The sequence below is a fragment of the Equus przewalskii genome, chromosome 10 (assembly GCF_037783145.1).
Source record: "Equus przewalskii isolate Varuska chromosome 10, EquPr2, whole genome shotgun sequence".
NCBI lineage: Eukaryota > Metazoa > Chordata > Mammalia > Perissodactyla > Equidae > Equus > Equus przewalskii.
The window spans coordinates 52,750,861-52,774,709 of NC_091840.1; the positions used below are offsets into that span (position 1 = coordinate 52,750,861).

Below are 23,849 nucleotides of genomic sequence, written 5' to 3' on the forward strand. Positions count from 1 at the left end.
GCTATTGGTAGAAAGGCGACTTTATTCTTCCTTATTCTGTGCTGCGTGTTGGCCCGATTATCTGCTCTTTTTCTATTCAGCTTTGCTTCATTCTGTCAGACAGAAAGAATTTACTGAGCGCCCCTCAGTTAACAGGTGGCTTATGAAGACACCGTTCCAGGCATCGTGGATAAAAAGTTGGTTTTCTCCAGCAGCTTATGATCTAGTTGGGGGTGTGCGGGTGGATCGCAGTACTGATAATGGAAGAAAGCACAGCAGTGCCCACTTGAAGGGACCCACCCAAAGTCCATTGGAAAGAAACAAAGTTTCAATTTGCCAGGGAGGGGAGGATCACTTCCGGTGCGCCCCAGGGCATCATGGGGGAAGCCAGGCTGAGGGAAGGAGAGGCCGGAAGTGCCCCGCCCAGAGCAAGACCCGCCTGGAGGCGACAGTGGGACATGGGCGGTGAGTGAGGCTGTGAGGGTTTGCGGGCGCTGAGGGCCCAGCTGGTCCCCCGGTGTTCCCTGATCCCCCGGTGTTCCCTGAGCGTAACTGCGGGAGGCAGAGGGCTGCCGGCGGCTGTGAAGCTGGCCGTGGGGCGGGAATTTGAACGCAGGCCTCTTGACGTGACCGGCCAGAAGGAGATTTTGGAAAAATTTTTAAGTCGCCAGTTTCCATTTGAAATTTTTCATTGCCTGTGTAGGCACGTGATTGTACTGTATATACGTAAACTTATATAATAGATGGTGCTCAGTCCATTTTGGGTCCTAAAATCTGTGGCTATCAATTGAATCATTTTTCAGAATCCTGGAAAAAATTATGATTCTGTTGCTCAAAAGGCACCACCTTTGCCATCCATGCTCTTATCAAAATTCCTCATAATTTGAGCCCTCGCGCTGCATCGTACCTCAGTTTCCCCAAGAGAGAGCCGTAAGCCATAGTTTCTGTGAGGAGGGGAGAAAAGAGTCCGCCCTCTTGTGAAGGTCAGGCTACTATAATCTAAGAAAATCCCCGTTTTGGGTGGGTCCCCAAGGGGAGTGTTTTCTCCTTCACCCCCGGAGAGGCTTTCTTTTTCCTTGTGGGCTCCGGAAACGGCATCTTGGTGGCCCGGGGAGCCAGGAGGGAGGAATCAGGCTGGTACATTCCAGCCTTAAGTAAGGTTCTTTCCATGTGCCCACAGCTGATTCTTCTGCTTCCCACTTAGGAAAATGTGACTGATACAGTCTGCAGCAAAGGTGCCTGGGGACACTGGCATGTGTAGCATGTGCCCGGGCCTCTGCGCGCACTGACAGCTGCCGTGTTAGCCCTGGAATGTTAATCCCCCCTGAAAGCGCAGATGAAAGGCGACAGCTTTCAGCAGCTGTGCTAATGGTTTCATCCATCAAGTGACCCTCTCCTCTTCGCCTTTCTGTTGTCACTCATGGCCATGTCTTTGATGAGGGTGGATATGAAATGTTGTTAAGAAGCAGGGTAATTTTATTTATGTATTTAAAAACTATGAGCCTTTAAAAAAATTTCAGAGGTAATGTACACGTTGTAGAAAGATTGAAAAATCTGCTGAAACATGGAAGGCAAATTTTGAATCCCTCCTAAAATTGTAGCATACATGTCATCTCTACCTACATTTTGGTTTAAGTCCTTTCTCACCTTTTTTTACATGTTTGTGAACATGTATGCAGTTTCTTTAAACACATGTTTTTAAACCGTGCACAGCTGGGATAGTTTTTTGTTCTGTCTTTAAAACTTAACAGATTATGAAAATTTTCTCATCATATGAACTCTTCTTCATCATGCGTTTTCATAGTTACATAGCCTTCCATCCTATAAATGTACCATCATTTATTTAACCAGTTTTCTATTGTTGGGCATTCAGGTTGCTTTAATTTTTTGTTCTTTTACATATTCTAGTAAACATATGTGTATGTAAATGTTTATACATGTCTTTAATTATGAAATTTATAGACTAGACTTTCTGGACAAAGGCTTATGGATGTTTTAAGATTCACAATAGTGGCGTGCCTGTTGTTGGAGTCTCCACGGGAATGATACTGCATAGGAAAACAAAAAGTATTCACTAATGATTGTGCTTATCGTCCGATGTTGTAAATATTCAATAATCAACGTAACATGACTGCAAAATAAAATGACGGATCTTGTAAAAGTTGCAGAATTTAATCAAGTTGATGAAAGTGGTATTAGAAATCTGCTTGAATTTTGCAAAGCCGTTGACCACTGTGGATGCAGCAGCGCTGAACTGGCTGAGAACAGAAGAACTGAAAATGGACAAAGATGGTGATGCAGTAAGCATTTCAAGAGAATGAGTTTCAGGATCAAAGGATGAGGAACAACTTTAAAAATATCACTGAAAATAGGGGCCGCCCTGTGGCCGAGTGGTTAAGTTCCCGAGCTCTGCTTCAGCAGCCCAGGGTTTCGCTGGTTCAAATCCTGGGCGTACATGCCACAACTAGAAGGACCCGTAACTAAAAATACACAACTGTGTACCTGGGGGCCTTTGGGAGAAAAAGGAAAAATAAAAATCTTAAAAAGAAAAATATCAGTGAAACCATCACACCCTTTTTGCAAAAAGGGACATTTTTAATGATTGCATTGCAAAAATTAAACATGAAGGATGCCGTTTCATATAAGATTGTGGGAATTATGTCTCTCTCCTCCCAACTCCCACATTAATTCATTCTCTAAGAATTAGCGGACAGTTGTAAGTATAATCTAAATCTTGTGCAATATAACGTAAAGTAAACTTATTTCAATACTTTGGCTTTATTTTTAAGATAAAATCCCAATCAGACTTTTTCCCCCCAAATTTACTATGTAATTTTGGACTTCATGGTAATTTAGATTCACTTTAAGTGGTGGTTTCCCCAGATGATGTGATTGGCCATGTAGAAAATCCCAAAGAATTTACAAAGAAACTCAGAACTATTAAGTGAGTATAGTGGGGTTTTAGGATCTAAGATAAACATACAAAAATCAATTGTATTTCTATGTGCAATATGCTAGCAATGAACATGTGGACACCAAAATTAGAAATACAGTACCATTTACAATCACTTAAAAACGAAAGGAAAGAAAGAAAAAGAAAAATTTAGATGTAAATCTAACAAAACGTGCAGGGCTGTATGCTGAAAACTACAAAATGCTGTTGAAAGAAATCAAAGATCTAAATAAATGGAGAAATATACCACATCCATAATTTGGAAGAATCAATATAGTAAATATGTTAATTTCCCCCAAACTGATAAATACATTTAATGTAATTCCTATCAAAAATTATAATTCTGGCTTTAAAGTTTGACATACAGTATTCTAATTATTATGTTCACAAAGCACTATTATTGTAGTATTTCCCACAATGAAAAATTTTAACCAGGGTTATGAAGTTATGACTGACATATAATAAGCTGCACTGTGTAAAGTGAATTAGACATATGTATACACTGTGACACCATCATCTAAATCAAGATAATGAACATGACCATTGTCCCCCAAAGTTTCCTCCTGCTCCTTTGTAATACCTCCTGCTGTGCCTCTGTGCTTCCCATAAATCCTACCTCTCCATCTCTAAGCAACCACTGGTCAGCTTTCTGTCACTATAGAATAGTTTTTATTTTCTAGATTTTTATATAAATGGGATATTAGAGTCCACACTTTTTCTTTGGTCTGGCTGCTTTCACTCTGCATAATTATTTTGAGATTCATCCATGTTTTTTTGTGTGTTGATTGTTTATTTCTTTTTATTGCTGAGTAGTATTCCATTGTATGGATTTACCACAATGTGTTTATCCATTCACCTGTTGATGGACATTTGGGTTGTTTCCAGTTTTTGGCTATTACAAATAAATATGCTGTGAATATTTGTGTACAAGTTTTTGTGTGGACATATGTTTTCATTTCTCTTGGGTAAATACCTAGGAGTGGAATAACTGGAACAAATGGATAATTTCTTAACTTTTTAAGAAATTGCCAAACTGTCTTCCAAAGTTGTTGTGCCATTTTACATTACCACTAGCAGATATGAGAAGTCCAGTTCCTCCACCTCTTGGCCAACGCTTGGACTTTTAGCGTTTGTAATAGATATGTAGTGACATCTCATTATATTTTAATTGTGTTTTCCTAATAACTCATGATGTTGAGCATTTTTCATGTGCCTGTTTGCCATCTGTAAATCTTTTTTGGGGAAATGTTTGTTTTAATTTTTTGCCTCCTTAAAAATTGGGTGATTTGTTTTCTTTTTATTGAATTTTTAGATTTCTTTATATATTCTGGACTCAAGTCCTTTATCAGGGATATAATTTGCAGATACTTCCTCTCAGTCCGTGACTTCTCATTCTCCTTAACAGTGTTTTTCAAAGATCAGAAACTTTGAAATTTGATAAAGTCCGATCTATCAATCTTCTCTTTCGTGGCTTGTGCTCCTGGTGTTGTACCTAAGAAATCTTTGCGTAAGCCAAGGTCACAAAGATTTACTCTTATGTTTACTTCTAGACATTTTTATAATTGTAGTTTTGGTTTTCACTTTGATCCAAAATTTTGTTTAGGAGAGTATTTTGAAATTTTTTTTGTTTTAAACTTTTGGTATGATTTTAGACATACTTGAGATTGTGGCCTGTATAATTTGTACTGTACAAGATTGAGGCGGGGGAGAGTGGATGCTAGAAGGTGGAAGAGGGACAGGAATGCATAAAATACAATTTTTATCTAGATTGCATTTTTGTTCTACTCCCTCCTCTCTTTCTGGAGATCAAACCCCTCATGTTTATGCTTCACCAAATCTTTCTTGTCTTATCCTTCCATTTTTCCTAACTTCTTTCTCTCTCGTCTCTCTCTTACCCACCCACCCGTCCAGTCTATCAGAAAATCCTGTGTGCGCTACCTTCATGGTACATCAAGAATCCACCTACTGATCATCTCCCAGTGCTACTTCTCTGGTCTAAGCCACTGTGGTTTTTTATCTTTTATTTTACAATAGGCTCCCAGCTGGTCTCCTGGGTTCTACCATTGCCCTTTTTGGTTTATTCACCCCACAGCAGCCACAGTGATTCTTGCAAAATGTGTGTTAGTATCACCCCTCTGCTCAAAACCCTCCTTTCCCATCTCACTCTGAGTAAAGGCAAAAGTCCTCAGGTAGCCCTTGGGCCCTATGAGAACTCTGGGCCCTCTGGTTCCTCTCCTTTGTCATAATTCTCTCTTGCTCATTCTCCTCCAGCCCTGCTGCGCTCCTTCCTGTCCTGTGACTTGCCAACCTGCCCCTGCCTCAAGGCTTTTGCGTTGTCTGTGGTTCCCTCTGCTTGGAAATGCTCTGCCCTCATGTACTCACTTGGCTTACTCCCTTGTTTCCTTCAGGTGTTTGCTCAAATGTCTTCTTATTGGAGATCCCCTCCTTCACTACTCTCCTCAGAATACGAACTGCCACCTCCTACTTTTTAATTTCCCATTAGTGCTTACCGTCTGATACATTATATAGCTTCTTATTTGTTGATTGCCTTTCTCTGCTTGTAGAACATAAGCTCCCAGAAGGCAGGAACTATGCTTTATTCACTGCTATATCCGCAGAATTTAGCACAGGGCCTGGCGTGTAGAAGATGCCCCATAACTGTTTGTGGAGCGGATAAATGAATGGGTCCTGTTTGAGGGGGCAGCCTGAGGGTGTGTTTTCCATAGGAATTCTTAACACTGCAGAGAGTTTTAATGAAAACAAATGTAGCAGAAGATAACTGTGTGTGTGTATGTGTGGATGGGAGGGGAAGATGGGAAAGGGGATGCTGGGTGGTGATGGAGGTACAAAATACTGAATGCCCTGCAAAGCCATATATAATATTAAAAAAATAATTTCTAGGTGGGAAAGTAAAAAATGACAGTCTGTTAATTTATAAGTTTACTGTAGTTTTTATTTACTCAGCATTAGGAGAAAAAGAAACATCATAAAACAAGTGGCCAAAATTAGCACATTTTGTGCATTTCTTCAGCCACTTGGCAGCACGAGGCAGCTGTGTTCACTCTGCGCTGAGTTTTGTGTGAACCTCCCGGCTCTTCACCCGCAGCTTGTTGACCTGGGACTCGGCGATGTCAGCCCGTTCCTCGGCCTCCTCCAGCTCGTGCTGGAGCTTGCGGAATTTGGCAAGGTTAGCGTTGGATTGTTCCTCCTAAGAATAGAGATAGCATTGTGAGAATTAAGCCTTGTGGTTCTCATTGCACTTGTCACCTAATGGGATTATTTCCTCAACTCAAATAGTTCCCGCTTACGGTCTGTTTGCCATATCTGACTTCAAATCTGGACAGAACTTGCTTGTAACTTCAATTACGTTTTTTACTTTTAAGAACAAAAGAAGAAACAGTTTCAAAATGGAAAGGAGAACCTTATGTCAAACCCATACTTATGTGAAATCTGTTTATGATGTATGGACTGGGGGGAAAGGAGGAGGAGACCCCTGTGCCTTCACAGTGTTTAGTAAGTGAATGTAAGGTCAAATGATAACTTTGGGAAAATCCCACCTTAAATTTTTTCCCATATATTTTGACTCTGGTAGACAGAGAAAGGGAAAAGTGGGGCTAGGAAGAAAGTACACCTCTGTTGGTTGGACTTATTACCATTTATGCCTGCCCCTTGCTTCTTGCCTACTATGTTGTGTCTGGAAGAAGGGGAAACAACCAGGAGAAGTGAAACCGGCCAGTCTTCCGGCACATCCTTATTTGCTTTAGCAGATGTGGAGAGATGAGCCACTGATGATGACATTGGTAGTGAGCCAATGAGTCAGTTGGGGAAAGATTCAAGTTTGGTTTTTGAAAACACTTGCTTTTGTGCATTTCCAGAGGGAGAGGAATTTATCATGGTGTTAAGTAGAACTTCTACTGTATATTCTTTGCAGCTATCAAGTAAGGTGGGTTATTTGGAGCTTTCTTTTTTTCCCCTCAAAACTTAGAAAATGTCTAATAATAAAAATATCTCCTCTTGAAGTCATATTTTGTAATTAGGATTTGGAGGTAAATTCGTATTTATAAAATCATCTCTCTTAAAATATGACTGGTAGATTCTTACTTTGTCTCCTTTTATCTCATTAACACATTCTCTTAATATATTTTTATCCCAAAAGAAGTTTTCTTTTTCCCTCAAAGGCTTAAAGATACTTACAGCCTCCTCTGCTTGTCTCTTGTATGATTTCACCTTTGCCTGTAATTTATCTACCAAGTCCTGCAGCCTGAGAACATTCTTGCGGTCTTCCTCAGTCTGGAAGTTGGAAAAAGTGATTTGCATTCAACACAATGCAATAAGCCTACTACAGATGGTAAAATAAATCACTTTGTTATGATGGCAGGTGGGCCTGGGGTAAACTTGGTCAACTTTGAGACTTTTTTCATAGTATTCGCAGTCTCCACTCTTGTTAAATGTCCACTATGTGCGGGTGCTGTATTAGGGAATTATACACATCTTCTCTAATCCTTACCTTCCTGCCCTGGAGAGTAGATGTTATTCTATTTTATAGGTAATGAAACTAAGGTTGAGAGTGTTAAGTAACCCACCCAAGTTCAAAAATAAGAGAGGCCAAACTAGGGCTAAAAGCCAGTTTATCTGTCTTTAAAACTTGTGTCCTTTCCCCTCTTATGCTCTCTTGTAAAGGCCTTCCTGATTTTCCAAGCTTGGTATAGGTCTGTGATAAGCAACTGTGTCATTTGCCCCTTATATGTACCAAGTTAATGTGTATCTATTTGTGGATGTGACATAAATCATCACCAGGTTTCAGTTTCCCACTGGCAGGAAGTCTGGATATTCTAGAAAGCTGTTCCCCTTACCTGGTAGGTGAGTTCCTTTACTCTTCTCTCGTGTTTCCGCAAACCTTTAACAGCCTCAGCATTGCGTTTCTGTTCACTTTCAACCTCTCCTTCAAGCTCACGTACCTACCACCAAGGAAGGTACGTGCACAGTTAGCCTTGGGGGATATTAATTAGCTCAGGACCTACTGAAGATATTGAGTGGATGTCCCCAGCCCTAGTACAAAGATGGGAGTCAGTATGTGGGAAAAGAGAAGGGTAGAGGGAGTGTCGTTTTCCCCTTCCCAGCCTGGGAGATTGAGATACCCACCCTGGCCTCCAGTTTCTGGATCTGCTTCTTCCCACCCTTCAGGGCCAGCTGCTCAGCCTCATCCAGACGGTGCTGCAGGTCCTTCACCGTCTGCTCCATGTTCTTCTTCATCCGCTCCAGGTGGGCGCTGGTGTCCTGCTCCTTCTTCAGCTCCTCAGCCATCATGGCCGCCTAATTAGCAAATAAATCAAGAAGATAAGGAAACTGGTAATGGAGGGTAGCATGTGGTATCAATAAAACAAATGCTCATCTTGCTCACATCAGTGATGGCCTTCTTGGCCTTTTCTTCTGCGTTGCGTGATTCTTGAATTACTTCTTCCACTTCGCTCTGGAGTTGTGACACATCATTTTCCAATTTCTTCTTGGTGTTGATCAGGCTGGTGTTCTGTTAAAAATAGTGGAAATTTGCAAGATTTGCAGTTTGCCCTTTGGTGTTTTATGTGTCTTCCTTGTTGGCTCGTGGCAAGGAACTAATGACAACATTTCACTAAACTTGAAATATTTGTTCAGTGCAGAATAATTATTTGCAAGGTTGGACTTCCCTCTGCCCTCGTTGCCCCAACATCCATCTGATTTATGCATAAGGACTTCTGAGGTTTAAGAATGCCTATATTAATGAATTGCTCTTTCAATTATATTTCAACCGGACATCACTAGTATTCTGTCCTTAAAAGGTTGGAAATATTCGGAAAGAATAGATGCTTTTTGTTGAGTGCCTGGCACTGGGATTTCTCAATTAGGAGGAATCTATTCTCTGTGAACTTTCATGGTTTGTTCCCTTGGGGAATGCTGAATTAGTCTTATGAAAATATTATGTTAACATATCAACTCAGTGGTTCTCAAAAAGGAAGCACTGCTGTCTCGGTCAGCATTTGGAAATGTTTGGGGGTGGATATTTTTGGTTGTCAAAATGTCTAGAGGGTGCTACTCCACTTAAAGTCCAGGCAAATCAGGGAGGTTAAATGACCTGCAAGGCACAGCGACAGCAAACACAACGATGCTAAATGCTGAAGTGCCCCTGATGGGAAACACTGCACGGAATGTTTTTGAGTTTTGGAGTATAGATATCTTCATTCAAGTTTATTTCACATGATGGTTTTCAATATAAAGAACCAAACCTTATTTTTAAATAAAAAAGTAATACCCTCTTTTTTTTTTTTTGGTAGAAAATCTAAAAAAGACAAATAGGAACACACACATAAAAACACTTATAACTCCATCCCTCTAAGATAACTGCAATTAATATTTTAGAGCACATCCCCATCCCTTTTAATATAGACATATTTATGAAAATGGAGTGCTTCTACATTTTGATTCTGATTCATCATTTAACAATACACCAGCATTTGTGTGATGTGAGGGTCTCACCTGGGTGTGCAGGAGCTGGACGCGCTCACTGGCATCCAGGAGCTCCTGTTCTGCGATTTTCCTGCTCCTCTCGGTCTGCTCCAGAGTGGCCCGCAGCTCCTCGATCTCGGCCTGCAGCAGGTTGGCTCTGCGCTCCACCATGGCCAGCTGCTCCTTCAGGTCCTCCTGGCCCCGGAGAGCATCATCCAGGTGCAGCTGGGTGTCCTGTTAAGTAGAAAAAATGTCCTTAGACACTCTGAAGAGGATGTGAACGTCCCAGGAGATGAACGGCAAGAAGTACTGGTGCCAGGAACAGGAAATGACAGGCCTGTCATTTGAAAGAACATGAAAGTGGTGATGTCACCAGCTCAAGTAAGAGAGAATTATCAGAAGGCAGCTTCTTGTTCTGTTTATGCCATTAACTGGTTAATTTTTCATGTGGGAGCCACTAATGTCTATCATTTATGGAACACTTTCCATATGCTTTACCCGGTCCTTGACATCTTTTATCTCATTTGATCCTCACAATAACCCTATGAGGTGGGTAGTTTCATTCTTATTTTGTAGAAGCAGAAACAAAGGTTCTGAGAGGTTAAATAACTTGCCTAAAATCAGGCAGCTAGTAAGTAACAAAACTGAGACTCAACCTCAGGCTTGTTGGTGCGAGTCTTGCACTTTCTCTCGTGTCATACTTTGTCTCTGGATTTCCGTTTGTTCTTTTACATAACATTTCTTTAAAAATATTATGTCCTACATGTATTTAATTTAGCTACCTCCATTCTGTGAGCTGTACAATTTGTTAAAAGAAAAAAATGGATGGTTTTACAAGAAGGTGTTTTGAGGAGTGGAAGACAGGTAACCTGCCTGACTGATCCGGGCCGTTAAATGTGGACTTTACCTTGAGGATGCCTTGGGTGTTCCTGTAGTTCCTCAAGGTCTCTGCTGCCAAGCGGTTGGCGTGGTTCAGCTGGATTTCCATTTCATTCAGATCTCCCTCCATCTTCTTCTTGACTCTCAGAGCATCATTCCTGCTTCTGATCTCGGCATCCAGGGTGCTTTGCATAGTCTCCACGACTCTAATGTGGTTTCTCTTCAGCTGGTCAATTTCCTCATCCTTTTCAGCAATTTTCCTGTCAACTTCAGACTTGACTTGGTTCAACTCAAGCTGGATGCGCAGGATCTTTCCCTCTTCATGTTCAAGAGATGCCTTAACAAAACAGTGATCAATTAATAATGAAAAATAGTGTGAATTTTTGGAGTATGTTCTCTTGTGAGCCAAACTCTTATTAATATCAGCTTGTGTGGGGCTGGCCCCGTGGCCGAGTGGTTAAGTTCGCACGTTCTGCTTCAGCGGACCAGGGTTTCGCCGGTCCTGATCCTGGGCACGGACATGGCACCGCTCATCAGGCCATCCTGTGGCGGTGTCCCACATGGCACAACTAGAAGGACCCACAACTAAAAATACACAGCTATGTGCCGGGGGACTTTGAGGAGAAAAAGGAAAAATAAAATCTTTAAAAAAAAATCAGCTTGTATAATTTAACAAAGCACAATATAGTAGTTCCAGAAGCCTGCTAGCTAAATCATTCTTTTGTTTATTCGGTCATGGGTTATAAAGGCAGCTCTGTAATAAAGGTGCTTTGTAAAATATAAAGTGCTATGCAAATATTATTCATATATGTACTAACAAAAGTGATATGATTAAACTTGTGTAGTAAACATGAACTCTCAGTCTGTTTTATAAATTAAAATGTTCATGTATCATATACTAATTCCTGTTGTAGAAATTCTCAGTTTTAAAGCATATATATTTTTTGTGACTATGAAATACGTGTTCACTGTAGAACTTGGGGGCAATATATAAAAACAGAGAAAAATCCTCCTGTTGTGTCCTCACTCAGAGATCACCATTTTAATGTGGTGTGTTTTTTCTAGTTTTTTTCTTGTTTATGTACGTTTCTACATAATAAAATTATATTGTATATGCAATTGTGTATATTGCTTTAAAAATTACTGTCTACTATAAATATTTCCACATATTAATTACATTTAATCTCTATATAAAATTGTAACATATAGGTGTTGCGTAATTTTCTTAATCTTGTTCTTGGACTGGACATCTTTGTGCTTAAAACTTTACCTCCACTTACGATTATTTTGTTGGAATAGATTCTTAGAAATAGAATTGATGAGTCATAGTGTTTACATTTTTAGGGCTCTTGGTAACTGTTGCCCATTGCCCTTCCTAAACGTTATATGAGTTTGAATTCTCACCAGGTCTGTAATAGTGTATCCATTTTACAGTATCATTGCACACTGTGAGTGTTTTCACCGATGTCTGTCTTTGATTTTTTTCCCTCACAACCTAATAATGTGTACCTCTGCTTCTTCTAAGGCAGCCTGAATGTCACATTTCTCTTGTTCCACTTGCTTCTTTATTTTCTCCAATTCATGGATTTGCTTCCCACCCTCAGCAATCTGCTCTGTGAGGTCAGAAATCTCCTCTGTGGGTGAACAGACAAGAGAGAAGAGGTCAGCTGATGGTGACATGGAAATGTCCTGCCAGGGCTGTATGAGGTAGGGAAGTTCTAGAGGACTCACGCTGCAAGTTCTTATTCTCTCGCTTTAGCGTTTCAAGTTGATCCAGGGATTCCTCGTAGGCATTCTTGACCTTGAACAGCTCAGTACTGAGAGAACGGGACTCCTTCTGGGAGGCCTCCAGTTCAGCCTGAGTTTCCTCATACTTCTGTTTCCATTCTGATAGGACCTGAAAAGCAGTAAATCGTCAGCCAGTGCAAGGAGAAAGGGAGACCAAGTAAAACATTGGTAATGTTAAGCAGTCTGGGCCACCTTGTCAAAGTTCCTTTGCTTCTTATCAAGAGCTGCGCAGGCAGCATTAGATCTCTCCACGTCCAGCATGAGGTCCTCCACTTCGTTCTGGAGCCGCTGCTTGGTCTTCTCAAGAGAAGCACATTTGGCGTTCACAGCTTCTACATGTTCCTCAGCTTCCTGCAGACGCTGGGCCAGCTTCTTCCTGAAAAGTGAGCCAGGCGGGTAAGGAGAGTGGTCAAGAATGGGAGCAAGTGATAACCTCCTTGGCCCCCTTTCACAATCCTGTTTCCATAATGGCAAATAACATGGTTTTCAAACCTTGTAGCCAGAACTGCTTTCTAGATTGAAACTGCACGAAAGGTCCAAAGTGGTGGACGATTGGATTCAAGTCCTTGGTATGTTGTTAAATTCTTAGAGGCACTGTTAGTGCTCTGCTGTGTGTGTCTCGTCGCATATGTAATTCAGAATTTTCAGGACTTCTGATTGAGTATGGTTGTGGAGAATGAATGGCCAGGACAATTTTATTAATTGATTTATGTATCTCATCTCATTCCAAAAAGGACTTGAGGCTAACCAGATATTTTTAGTAGGAAAAAATATACTGAGCATATTAATTTGCTTTCTCAGACTCTCTGTTTCATTTTGTGTACTTTCTCCCTAGAGAACAATAGCCAGTTTCTTCTAATCATATAGAGTTGGACAATCTCATGAGAGAAAAACTGATGAATAAATCAAGACAATTCATCCAGTTTAAGCAAAGGCAGGTTTTTTTTTTCTTCTTCTGAATCACCTACATTCTTTGTTCCCAATTGCATGCCTACTGTAAGGTACAGAACAGCCTTTAGCCCTAATGCCCAAGAAGACCTGCTTGAAGGTTCCCTTTGGTCTCTACACAGACTAAGGCTTCACTTTATTTAGACTGATCCTGAACATTATGTATGATTTCGGGGCCTCCAACATGACTTTTAAGAGCAATCTCTTTCTACTGTGATGCTTTAGCTGGGCTCTGGAAGCAGAATGTCTGGTGTAATCCCAGCTGCACCATTTATTAACCACGTGCCCTTGGCTTAGTTGGTTAACCTCTCACAGCCCTCAATTTCCTCATCTCTAAAATAGAGATAAGAATAATAATAACAAAATGTCCTATGAAAACTACATGAGCTAATGTGTGTATAGTACTTGACACATAGTATGCAGTCAGTAACTGTTAGCTTCTGCTCTTATTACTGTGTTGTCATCATTGTCAACATCATCACAGTTGCTTCCAGGAGTTGTTGAGTCGGGCAGCTAAGAAACGTGTCATTTTCCTCCCCCTGAGTTCAAAGCACATACTTGGCCTCCTCCAGCTCCTCCGTGCGCTGGATGGCGTCCGTCTCGTACTTGGTCCTCCACTGGGCAACCTCGCTGTTGGCCTTGGACAGCGCCCTCTGCAGCTCGGCCTTGCCTTCCTGCTCCTCCTCGTACTGTTCCCGCAGGAGGTCACAGTCGTGGCGGGAGGACTGCAGGGCGTGGGCCAGGGCGTTCTTGGCCTGCAGAAGTACCAGTTCAGTGACTTAAATTCATTTATTCAGTGATATTTAATTCACACACCCAAAGTAGAACCTAACTGGACATGTTTAGATTTCATTAGCCAAGAAGGTCTTTGGTAAAACTCACTTTAGTTTCTTCCTCTAGTTGACGTTTCAGCTCCTCAATCTGCTGGGTAAATGCTTGTTTGCTCCTTGAAAGCTGAGAGACTAAAGCATCTTTCTCATCTAATTGTCGGGAGTATTCACCTAAGAATAATAGAAGTAAAGGAATTTGTTAATGGCACCAAAAATAAGCCTAGGGGCCAGCTGAGTGGCATAGTGGTTAAGTTCATGCACTTCACTTTGGTGGTCTGGGGTTCACTGGTTTGGATCCTGGGTGCGGACCTACACACTGCTCATCAAGCCATGCTGTGGCAGCATCCCACATATAAAGTAGAGGAAGATGGGCACAGATGTTAGCTCAGGGCCAATCTTCCTCAGCAAAAAGAAGGAGATTGGTTGCGGATGTTAGCTCAGGGCTCATCTTCCTCATAAAAAAAAATAAGTGTAAAGCTTTTATACTTATATATATGTGCATGTAGACATGTATATATATCAAATATATACTGTATCCTCTTCTAAATATTATTATAGAACTGGTTAGAACTGGAGATTAAAAAGCAGAGTTGCCATAGACGTGTAAGGAGTAAACTTGCTTGCTGACTTGCTTTTTTTCTTTCTGACCTGCTCAGCAAATTCTGATGGTTTGTTTATCCCCCTCTAAAATGAGAGCATTACTGTTGTTGAGAAGCCCTGGAGGTGCATTTATCTGGTACACAGTTGCAGGCCTCAGAGAGAGGGCCCACCTGCTTCCGTCTGCAGGCGCGCTCTCTGTGCTGTCAGGTCGTTGATCAGCCGCTGCTGCTCTTCCTCCTTTGTCTTCAGTTCACTCAGCTGATCCTCTAGTGTTCGGCACATCTTTTCAAGGTTTGCCTACAGGACATGTGACGATGAAGGATGACACATTACATGCAGTAAAAAAGAAAAGTTAAAACTTGATTCTTAAAATATTTTTAGAGTGAATAAATTTATGTCAAGTGGGAGTTGAAAGTTTTGGCACCAACTCTGGAACGTGCTAGGATTCAAGCATAATGCTTAATGAGTGAGTGAGTGCATAATGTCCCTGAAGCCGTCATTGTTGGAGCCCATTCCTTTATCCTAAGGAGACTGATACTTGCTTAAAGTGGATTTTGAAATAATCTTAATGGGTCATAACTCAGCATTTAAAAGAAATGAAATAAAATGGAATATATTAGAATAGAAAATATTAGCTCAGTGCTATAAACTGCCTGCAAACAATGTTTAATGGCAGAGAACAATGGTATTCTTGCAGGTTATTAACTACTCTCATTTAGAGGTGGTATTGTGTACCTTGGCTTTGGAAATGGCCTCTGCATTACTGCTAAGGTCATCGATCTCCATCTTCATTTCGCTCTTCTCCTTCTCCAGTTTCTGCTTGACCCTCTGCAGGTTGTCTATCTGCTCCCCGAGCTCGGCCACACTGTCCGCGTGCTTCTTCCGCAGAGCGGCCGCCGTGGCTTCATGCTGCAGGGTGGCCTCCTCCAGGTCCCTGCGCATTTTCTGGAACTCAGTCTCCCGCTTCTTGTTCATCTCAATCTGGGCTGAAGTCGCCCCACCGGCTTCTTCGAGCCTCTCGCTGATCTCCTCCAGTTCCCGGGAGAGGTCGGAGCGCTGCTTCTCTGCTTTGGCCCGGGAGGCGCGCTCTGCCTCGATTTCCTCCTCCAGCTCCTCGATGCGGGCCTGAGAATGACACAAGCACATTAACATAAACTTGTCTCAATTTCAAGTTTTTTGGGGTGCAGAAAAAACAGAGGTGAGATGACTTGCCTGTAACTCTTTGATCTTCTTCTGTAGTTGAATTTCTACTGCCTGCTCATCTTCAATTTTGCTTAGCAGATTGCTAATTTCAAATTCTTTCCTTCAGACAGAAGAACAAGACATATTAGAAGTACCCATATGAACTGAAAGGTGCTATCACATAGAATTTTTTCTGGAGTTCCTACTTTTTCAGTTTTTCATCAAGTTGCTGTTTGTCATTTTCTATGTCCATTGTGGATTCTTGGGCCAGTTTTAGGTCACCCTCCAGTTTCCTCTTTGCTCTTTCTAGATCCATTCGAAGTTTCTTTTCTTGTTCTAGAGACCCTTCAAGCTAATGAGAAAGTAAAATTTGTTAAAAATTGAAAGTATATCAAAAAAATCTTTCAAGTGAATATTAAAAATACACTTACATCATCCACTTGCTGCTCTAGCTTGGTTTTAGCTTTGGTCAGGGTGCTGACTTTGTCCTCTTCTGTCTGCAGGTCATCCAGGGTCTGCTGGTGGGCCTCTTGGAGGGCCTTCTTCTCCTTGGTCAGCTTAGCAATGGTTTCGTCCAGACCTGCCATCTCCTCTGTGAGGTTTTTCACCTTGGAAAATTGAGAAGAAATGGTCTCTGCAATAAAGCAGCTTCACTGGATGGCAGAACCTCTATATGATGGAGCAGATTATGATTCATACCTTATTTTCTGTGGCATGTTTCTCCTTTTCAACCTTGGCCAGTGTCAGCTCAAGGTCATCAATGTCCTTCTTGAGCTCTGAGCATTCGTCCTCCAGTTTCCTCTTCTTGGCCGTCAGCTCAGCGTTGATCTCTTCCTCATCCTCAGCTCTCTCAGTCGCCTCCTTGATTTTGGCCTCCAGCTGGATTTTGTTTTTAATTAGTTGCTCACACCTTTCCTCTGCATCAGCCAGGGCGTCAGCTTCCTGTAGAGAGATTCATTGGGATATTTAGAGAATTTGTTACTTATTTTGAACTTGTTCTTTGCACAAAATAGTAGTGTTTACTGAATTCTGATGAATTTCTCAGCATGAATATAAATTAAAGTTAATTGAACATTATTACATGACTTGGAGAAATGCAGCTAATTAGAAGTGAGACTATAGATTTAGAAGCAAATTAGTGTGAAAAATGATTGTATTGAAGCAATCGACTATTTTAAAAAGTAGTGTGTAGAAGAGTGGAAGGATCAAAGGAAGCCTGGGTTCTTGCCCCAAATTTGCCTGCAAATGTACAACCTTGGGCAAATTGCTTTATTCCTCTTACTTTCAATCATCTTATATGTAAGGAAGGGGGTTGGAATACATGATTGCTAAGAGCATTTCAGCTGTAATATTCAAAGATTTTCACTTAGTCAATTGGTTGGTTTTGGTTTTGATCATTCCTCACTCACCTCAAACAACTAGTTGCTAGATTAAATTTAAAACAGAAAGGAAAAAGAACTTAAGTAATTTTATGCCTATGAGTACATTTCCATGCAGGAATTTTTAATACACTCAAAACCTTCCTGATAGTCCACAACAGTGCTATAATTGTCCAAAATTTCCAATTTAAGCATTACCTATTAGTCTCAAAATGAATTTTAAAATATAAAGTACATGTAATTTTGAGAAAATATATAGCTCCATAAAGTTTTTATAAGTGACTAAAGGACTCAGATAAAAATCAGTTCAGCCACTAACTTATTAGATTACTCTGGCCTGGGGAATTTCTGTAACTTCTCAGTGTTTGTTTTGTTCATATCTTGAGTTTTTAAAATGCTTAAATGGATGATAATGGGGGATCTCCCAAAGTCCCTTTGCTTTTGTTTTCAATAGTGATACACTCAACAGATATTACTCACTGACTGATGATACACCTATGAAAAGAGGTTAAGATCAAGAGGCTGTGATCCTATGCTTTTGGGAAAATGAAACCTTTGTATAAGTGAAATTAGAAGGAAAAGTTGAAAATAGCTTAAAAAGTTTAGGAAAATTATCCTTTTCACGGGTTTCTTCATGACGGTCGGTGTTGGGCTTGTTGGACCGAGAAATGGGAGGTTGTGTTTGGCCAGAGCGCTGCTGCCAAACCTCCTGCAGATTCTGATGACAGCTCCTTCCTGAACCAATAAACAGAGGCCTTAAGAACTTGGGATCTGTGTCAAAGGAAGACTCACAGAGGCACTTCGCTCTGCCTCACAGCCTGCTGGTGCAGTTCGGGTAACTGCAAATAAATTTACTGAGCTGAAACTCAGGGGTTGGGGAAAGGGGATACAGAGAGGAATAAGAATAACTGGCTTTCTTGATTTTAAGTACAGTCTCATTCACTTGGATTCAGAAAAGATGACTATCCCTTTAAGGATGGGATGGAGTTGGCAAGGCAAACTGAGTTTTGGGGACCTGCCTTTAAATGTCTCCCTTCACGACTGGAAAGTCGTGATGTCGTTAAATACATTCTTCAGCCTTCCTCCTCTATTTGTAATTTGGAAGTGATTGTGCCTTACTTCCTCATAGGCATGTTGAAAGTTAAGTGAACTCGTAAAAAAAGCAACTCGAGATTTTCTTTTTCAAGAAAAGGCCTTTTGTAAATTCAAAGTGTCTGTGAATTCTAGAAAAGCTCTGTAACATGGTGCATTGAGAATACAGTGCACTCACTGATTGAACCTGGAGTTGCAGGTCATTTTTTTCTTTCAAGAGAGTGACCATTTTCTCCTCCAGTTCCTTCCTTTTTGCCTCTGACTTGGCGAGTTCGTCTTTGGTTTTCTGAAACTCCTCCTTCATGGTGGCCATCTCCTTCTCAGTCTCCGCACTCTTGAGGAGCGGCTTAATCTTGAAGAAGAGTTTCATCCAGGGCCAGTGCTTGACGTTCATGAAGGCTCGTACATTATACTGGATGCAGAAGAGGGCTTCTCTAAAATGACGTAAAAGCATGAGTGCAGGATGATCCATTAGAGACAATGTCATTGCTATGGTTATTTTTTTACACGCAAACTCCCCTTTTAGTGACTCCCCTACTGTAACCGATATGTCAGATTTTGTATATGTTAGATGCAGGCTTTATGCACACACACGTCCTCACACTCACACTCAGTAGTCCTCAGTGTAACCACTTTGCTGATGTATACTGCTCATATTGAACAATTCTGTGTTCTCAAGTTCCTATCAAACCAGCAAAGACGTTGACTTTAGGGGGAATGCTTGGCACGTATGAGCGACACATACCATTTTAAGATCATTTGAAATATTGCAGTATTAGTGGTTTTGGAGTGGATGTGGCAGTTGTAAGTTGATTGTAATGCTTGGCCGTGGGCATACAGATATGAACTGTGAAATGGCGTAGGTTGCTTTCTGAATTGCCCCATCTAAATTGAGCTTATGATTTATTGTGTTTTCCTTGAAGCCTTTCCTCTTACTTTAATCACCCCTGAATTATCCACTTTATAAACTCATTTTGTTAGCTTCTTCAGATAATATACTGGCTTTTCTCAAATTACTTCAAATGCCTCATTCTTACCTGCTCAATTAGTTTGTTAATATTCACAGGGCGTTCAGCATGGGTTGAGCTCCAAAATTTGTTTATTTAAATAAAATTTAAAAATGGTAATAAAAGATAACCCTTCTGCAAACTATAGCAATGGACTGGCAAGGTTTGACCTTGTAGCGATATGTACGTCTCTTCAAGCTTGCTAAACTGGAAATTCTATTTCTATACATCTAATTTATAAGAACCGTAACTCTGAGAAGGCAGATACCATGACACAAACTATGATGTAGGTACATGGAAAAGACTTAGGAACACTTATAACGCAGACCTAAATAAGTAAAGATGAGCAAAATGAATGCAAAATCTGTGTGTAATGACAGGGAATGCAGTAGTACAGGGTGGATAGAGCTTAATTAGAGAAAGGATGAGGTTAATTAGAGAAAGGAGAAAAGGAAATTTTGAATTTGTAAATAGATAAATTAGGATGAGAGGAGAGAGCTTATGCAAACATGAAAATGGGAGATAAGCAAATTGTTTAGCTTGCCTGGGAAAGTCTGTGTGGTTGGAAATGATAAATGAGGTGGGGAATAGAGAGGGCCTTGACAGCCGTGCAAGACAACTTGGACTTGACGTGGGAGACCAGGGGGAACCACAAACTGAACTATGGTGATGAAAATAGTGCTTACTGCAAGTTATTCCTGCAGCTGTATGTGAGATGGATGGAAAGGGAGAAATTGGAGAGAAGAGGGAAGTTTTGGAGGGAATCCATGTGTAAGGGGTTGAGCAAAGGCTGCTGGGTTGTAGGACTGAGTTCTGAACTGGGTGAGAGGCACATTTTAGCTATAAAATGAAAGAGTCAATGAGGAAGGCTGATTTATAGTCCCTAAGGGACACTACAATTCTGATATGTTGCATGGTTGTTACCTCCTTTGCAACATCTTCTGATATTCTACCCTCATTAGGAATCCCCTACAGACGGCTTGAGTTCTTGTTATAATCTGGGCCAACTTTTCATCTCTCATTTCTTCCAGGAGACCCAGAAGGCCAGCTTTGAAGAAAACCTGCAGAAAGGGAGAGTCACAAGTCATTCCTATACTACAGGAGACACAGAAATGACAGAAGGTACTTGGATCAGGTGTAAATAAATAATAGCTATACCTTTGTATGTCCAAATTTATACTGGGTGTGATCAATATCAATAGAGGCAAGAAGTTTCTCAGAAGCCTTCTTGCTGTCGATGAACTGTCCCTCTGGAATAGCACTTGCATTTAAAAGTTTGTATCTGTTCAGTCAAAGAAAGGAAGAATGATTAGGAAGATGTGAACATCTGTGAAAGTCAAATGATACCCAAAAGAAACATTAATAAAAATCTCAGAGAAAAAGTAGAAGTAGAAGATCCAACTGTCCTTTAAGTTCAGTTAGTAAAACAATATGATTTTTTTGTGGTCTAATGCATGCTCCTTCATATTTTTAAGAAATGCCATCTTTTCTAGCCTGTTATTCTGTTCTACCGTCACAAGACTATATTATTTGACTTCTTAATGTTATAATATTTACTAAGCAAGATACATGAAATACAATGAACAGGGGACGACAATTACGATGATTAAATATTCACAGCATTCAGTGAAATACAACAGAGACTGGCCTTTGTTTAAAATCCCCATATAAGATCCTGCTTGGGAATCCTTTCCTGCAGATGCGGATGCCTTCCAGCACACCATTGCACCTCAGCTGGTGCAGGACAAGTTCATGCTCCATGGCCCCTAAAAATATATCAGAGGGCTTACTGCTGGGCACTGAGTTTACAAGACTTGTGCCTGTTTGGCTATTTCATGCTCTTATATCTTACCAGGAGTTTTGGTTTCATTGGGAATGATACACCGTACGAAGTGAGGGTGTGTGCTCCTCAGATTGGTCATCAGTTTATTTAAATTTTCCTAGAAAACCAGATAAAAGGGAATTGATGAGAAAGTTCTATTTCAGATTGCTTTTTTTGTAATTACATGGAACAAACCTAGGCACTCCGTTAACCGTTAGGTATAAGTCTGTGAGGCTTCAGTTGCTTTGTATTTTAAAGATCTTAGGAGTTCCAGCATGCCAATGAACCAAAAGGCCAAAGTGCTGGGACCAACTGCAGCTCTCCAGGGTATTCATTTATAACCCCTAGGATCTATGCTGTAAACAAACTGCACATTCAGTAGCCTTGAAGCGCAGGAAGTCTTCTCCACCAGGAATCAAAAGACCAAAGACTGCGGTCTCGCTGTGCCGCTCATGAGCTGCTTGACTCTGAAATCCCGTTTGTCTCTCCAGGCCTCGTCTGAAAATAGTTGAGATTACCTCTGAGGTCTCTTACATCTCTCTCAGTGCTAATACTTTTCACAGTAGTAATTCGGTAACCTAGGTTAGCAATTGTGCCAACTTTTGCCATTCCTTCCTCAAGTTTGTTATTCTCTGGGACTTGTAACCTCTTGTTTTGTATTGTCTTTTGAAGAGTCTAAAATCATGAGACTGTACAACTTTGTGCGGGTGGATCTTGTGTACCTGAGAATGATCCACAGTCTGAAGTATCTGGGGGGAGTTACTCCAGAAATAGAGTCAGTGTTTATGACAGATGATGATGTTTTACTTTACCGTAGAAAGCTCACATGTAAATGTTTCTCAGTATTTCTTAGGTATACTCTTTGAGAAGGCAGAGATTTGTTTGAGGTTTTTTTCACATCTCAGTTACCCATTAGGAAATAAACAAAACAAGTGATGTGAGTTTCTAATCTTGAAAACATATACAAGGATAAGTTGATGAAACTAGAGTCTATTTGGTGAGATAATGCAAATTGGTAGTGAGACAGGAAAAGAACAGGGCAGTTTTCCTGTTTAGGTCATAGGTCATATGTGCATTTTAGTTTTAAAAGGAATGGGACTTAGCCATACAAATTCTGACAAAGCAGCTGTTAGTCCAGACATTTTGTACACTCCCCTTTAGACGAGCTAGTTTTTAAGCCACCTAAGAAAATCAGATTATTTTTAATAAAATTATTATTATTATTTCAACATCAAGAAATACTTTCTAGCTTAATCATCCATCTAAATCACTAGGCCTGGCTTTAGATGATTTTCGGCTATTACAAACAATTAAATCCACCTCAGAGGACAAAGATGTGTTTTGGTGGAAGGGTGTCCTAAAGAGTGTGTCTGAACCTCATTGTCAAAGAGGAGCTCAGGAACATTCTCAAAAGGCAACATTAGAGGGATAACGATATGGCTTTCCACAGGGATAGTCTTGAAGTTCAGCTAAACTTCTTTAAAAATCAGGCTTATTATATAATAAGCAAGCTTCTGAGGACATTTTGGCAGTCCTGAGTGCATTAGATGATCGTAATAAGGAATAATGGGTGAAGCATCGGACCCTACAGGAGAAGTATTGCTTCGGCTGTACCCTGACAAGAATGAATATTTAAAGTGATTCCTATTAACATTCCGTTCCCTCCTAATTTATTCCAAATGCAATAATTATGATAATTCATAGAAACTGAATAGGTTTTTCAAATTAAATTTGTACTTTACCCTGAAAAGGGCTGACACAGTCTGGAAAGAAGAGCCCTTCTTCTTAGCACCTTTCTTTGCGCTGCTGTCTGAGGTAAAAAGAAAACCCATCAATTAAAGTAGAATCCCAGGGGTTGGAATGGTATGTGAACATTCTGTGGGAACAGGTTTAATTTAGATTAAGGGCACAGAAAGTACCTGCTTCAGCACTAGCATATGTGGAAAAGAGACTGGCCAGAGTCTTCATTGCAGACTTCTGGTACAGCCCAACCACGGTGTCATTCAGGGGGTCCTTATTCTTATCAAGCCAGCCAGTAATGTTGTAGTCCACAGTGCCGGCATAGTGGATCAGCGAGAAGTGGGCCTCAGCTTTGCCTTTAACAACCTTGGGCTTCTGGAAGTTGGCAGACTTGCCCAGGTGCTGGTCATACAGCTTGTTCTTGAAGGAGGTGTCTGTGGCCTTGGGGAACATGCACTCCTCTTCCAGGATGGAGAAGATGCCCAGTGGCTGAATTCAGAAAAGTAAACATTGGTGGCAACCTACCTTTTCTCAAAAGATATACATAGGGGCTGTCATTTGATCAAATTATGAAACAGTAATTTTCTAATTTGTTCTGATATCAATTAAATATATTTGTAAAGTAAACCAGGGTCACAGCTCAAAGAAGCCCTTTTGTTATCACTAGAATGACTTTTTCACCCTTTTTTCTCATATTCAGTCCACAGCATCATTTTCAATGAAGAGAATAGACAGATACAAACTCCAAATGTCAGCACAGCATGTGGGGGCGATTTGTTAAAATGTTCTGTATTTATTGCACTTTTTCCCTATTGAGTGAATTAATTTATTGTTAAAGTTCTCGTTTACTATGAAAAGGACTTGCTGACTTAGAATGATGTTTACTTTATATGCAATAATTAAACAGTATAAATAACCCAAACCTTATTTAAGGCATTTTGTGTATTTAATCTCCTTAAAGACAGATTATGAAGAAGCATAAGCAATTTGACTTCTTGACTTCAAGATTATCTTTTATATAAGCCCCAGTTGTGTTACAAGTGCATTCATTTTTATTTAGAAAAAAGACTATTTCTGATGCTGACACTTTGATCATAATGGAGATGGATTTAGAACTAATGAGATAGTTCTTCTAGTGAACGGGACCATCTCAATAGAATTTTCAGTGCT

The 23,849-nt window shown here is 40.6% G+C and overlaps 1 protein-coding gene and 1 long non-coding RNA gene across 2 annotated transcripts in view; one reads left to right on the plus strand and one right to left on the minus strand.

The window, feature by feature from the left end:
• Positions 1-319: 319 nt before the first annotated feature.
• LOC139074154 (uncharacterized) overlaps positions 320-23,849 on the plus strand; it is a 30,473-nt gene continuing 6,943 nt past the window's right edge. The window contains exons 1-2 of the long non-coding RNA XR_011523673.1: positions 320-444; positions 20,149-20,239. This is a non-coding gene — a long non-coding RNA (uncharacterized lncRNA). The remainder of the gene's footprint in view (positions 445-20,148; positions 20,240-23,849) is intronic.
• Positions 5,855-23,849, minus strand: part of MYH8 (myosin heavy chain 8) — a 28,953-nt gene continuing 10,958 nt past the window's right edge. Inside the window, exons 16-40 of the mRNA XM_008528749.2 lie at positions 22,859-23,168; positions 22,682-22,749; positions 20,970-21,057; positions 20,766-20,883; positions 20,276-20,399; positions 20,042-20,178; positions 18,289-18,544; positions 16,339-16,581; positions 16,071-16,247; positions 15,846-15,991; positions 15,670-15,760; positions 15,193-15,582; positions 14,628-14,754; positions 13,910-14,028; positions 13,586-13,782; positions 12,272-12,455; positions 12,023-12,188; positions 11,801-11,925; positions 10,320-10,628; positions 9,443-9,646; positions 8,334-8,459; positions 8,075-8,245; positions 7,786-7,890; positions 7,127-7,222; positions 5,855-6,140 (exon numbers count right to left, since the gene is read on the minus strand). Coding sequence (XP_008526971.2) covers positions 5,991-6,140; positions 7,127-7,222; positions 7,786-7,890; positions 8,075-8,245; positions 8,334-8,459; positions 9,443-9,646; positions 10,320-10,628; positions 11,801-11,925; positions 12,023-12,188; positions 12,272-12,455; positions 13,586-13,782; positions 13,910-14,028; positions 14,628-14,754; positions 15,193-15,582; positions 15,670-15,760; positions 15,846-15,991; positions 16,071-16,247; positions 16,339-16,581; positions 18,289-18,544; positions 20,042-20,178; positions 20,276-20,399; positions 20,766-20,883; positions 20,970-21,057; positions 22,682-22,749; positions 22,859-23,168 — 4,227 coding nt within the window. The 3' untranslated portion in view covers positions 5,855-5,990. The remainder of the gene's footprint in view (positions 6,141-7,126; positions 7,223-7,785; positions 7,891-8,074; positions 8,246-8,333; positions 8,460-9,442; positions 9,647-10,319; positions 10,629-11,800; positions 11,926-12,022; positions 12,189-12,271; positions 12,456-13,585; positions 13,783-13,909; positions 14,029-14,627; positions 14,755-15,192; positions 15,583-15,669; positions 15,761-15,845; positions 15,992-16,070; positions 16,248-16,338; positions 16,582-18,288; positions 18,545-20,041; positions 20,179-20,275; positions 20,400-20,765; positions 20,884-20,969; positions 21,058-22,681; positions 22,750-22,858; positions 23,169-23,849) is intronic.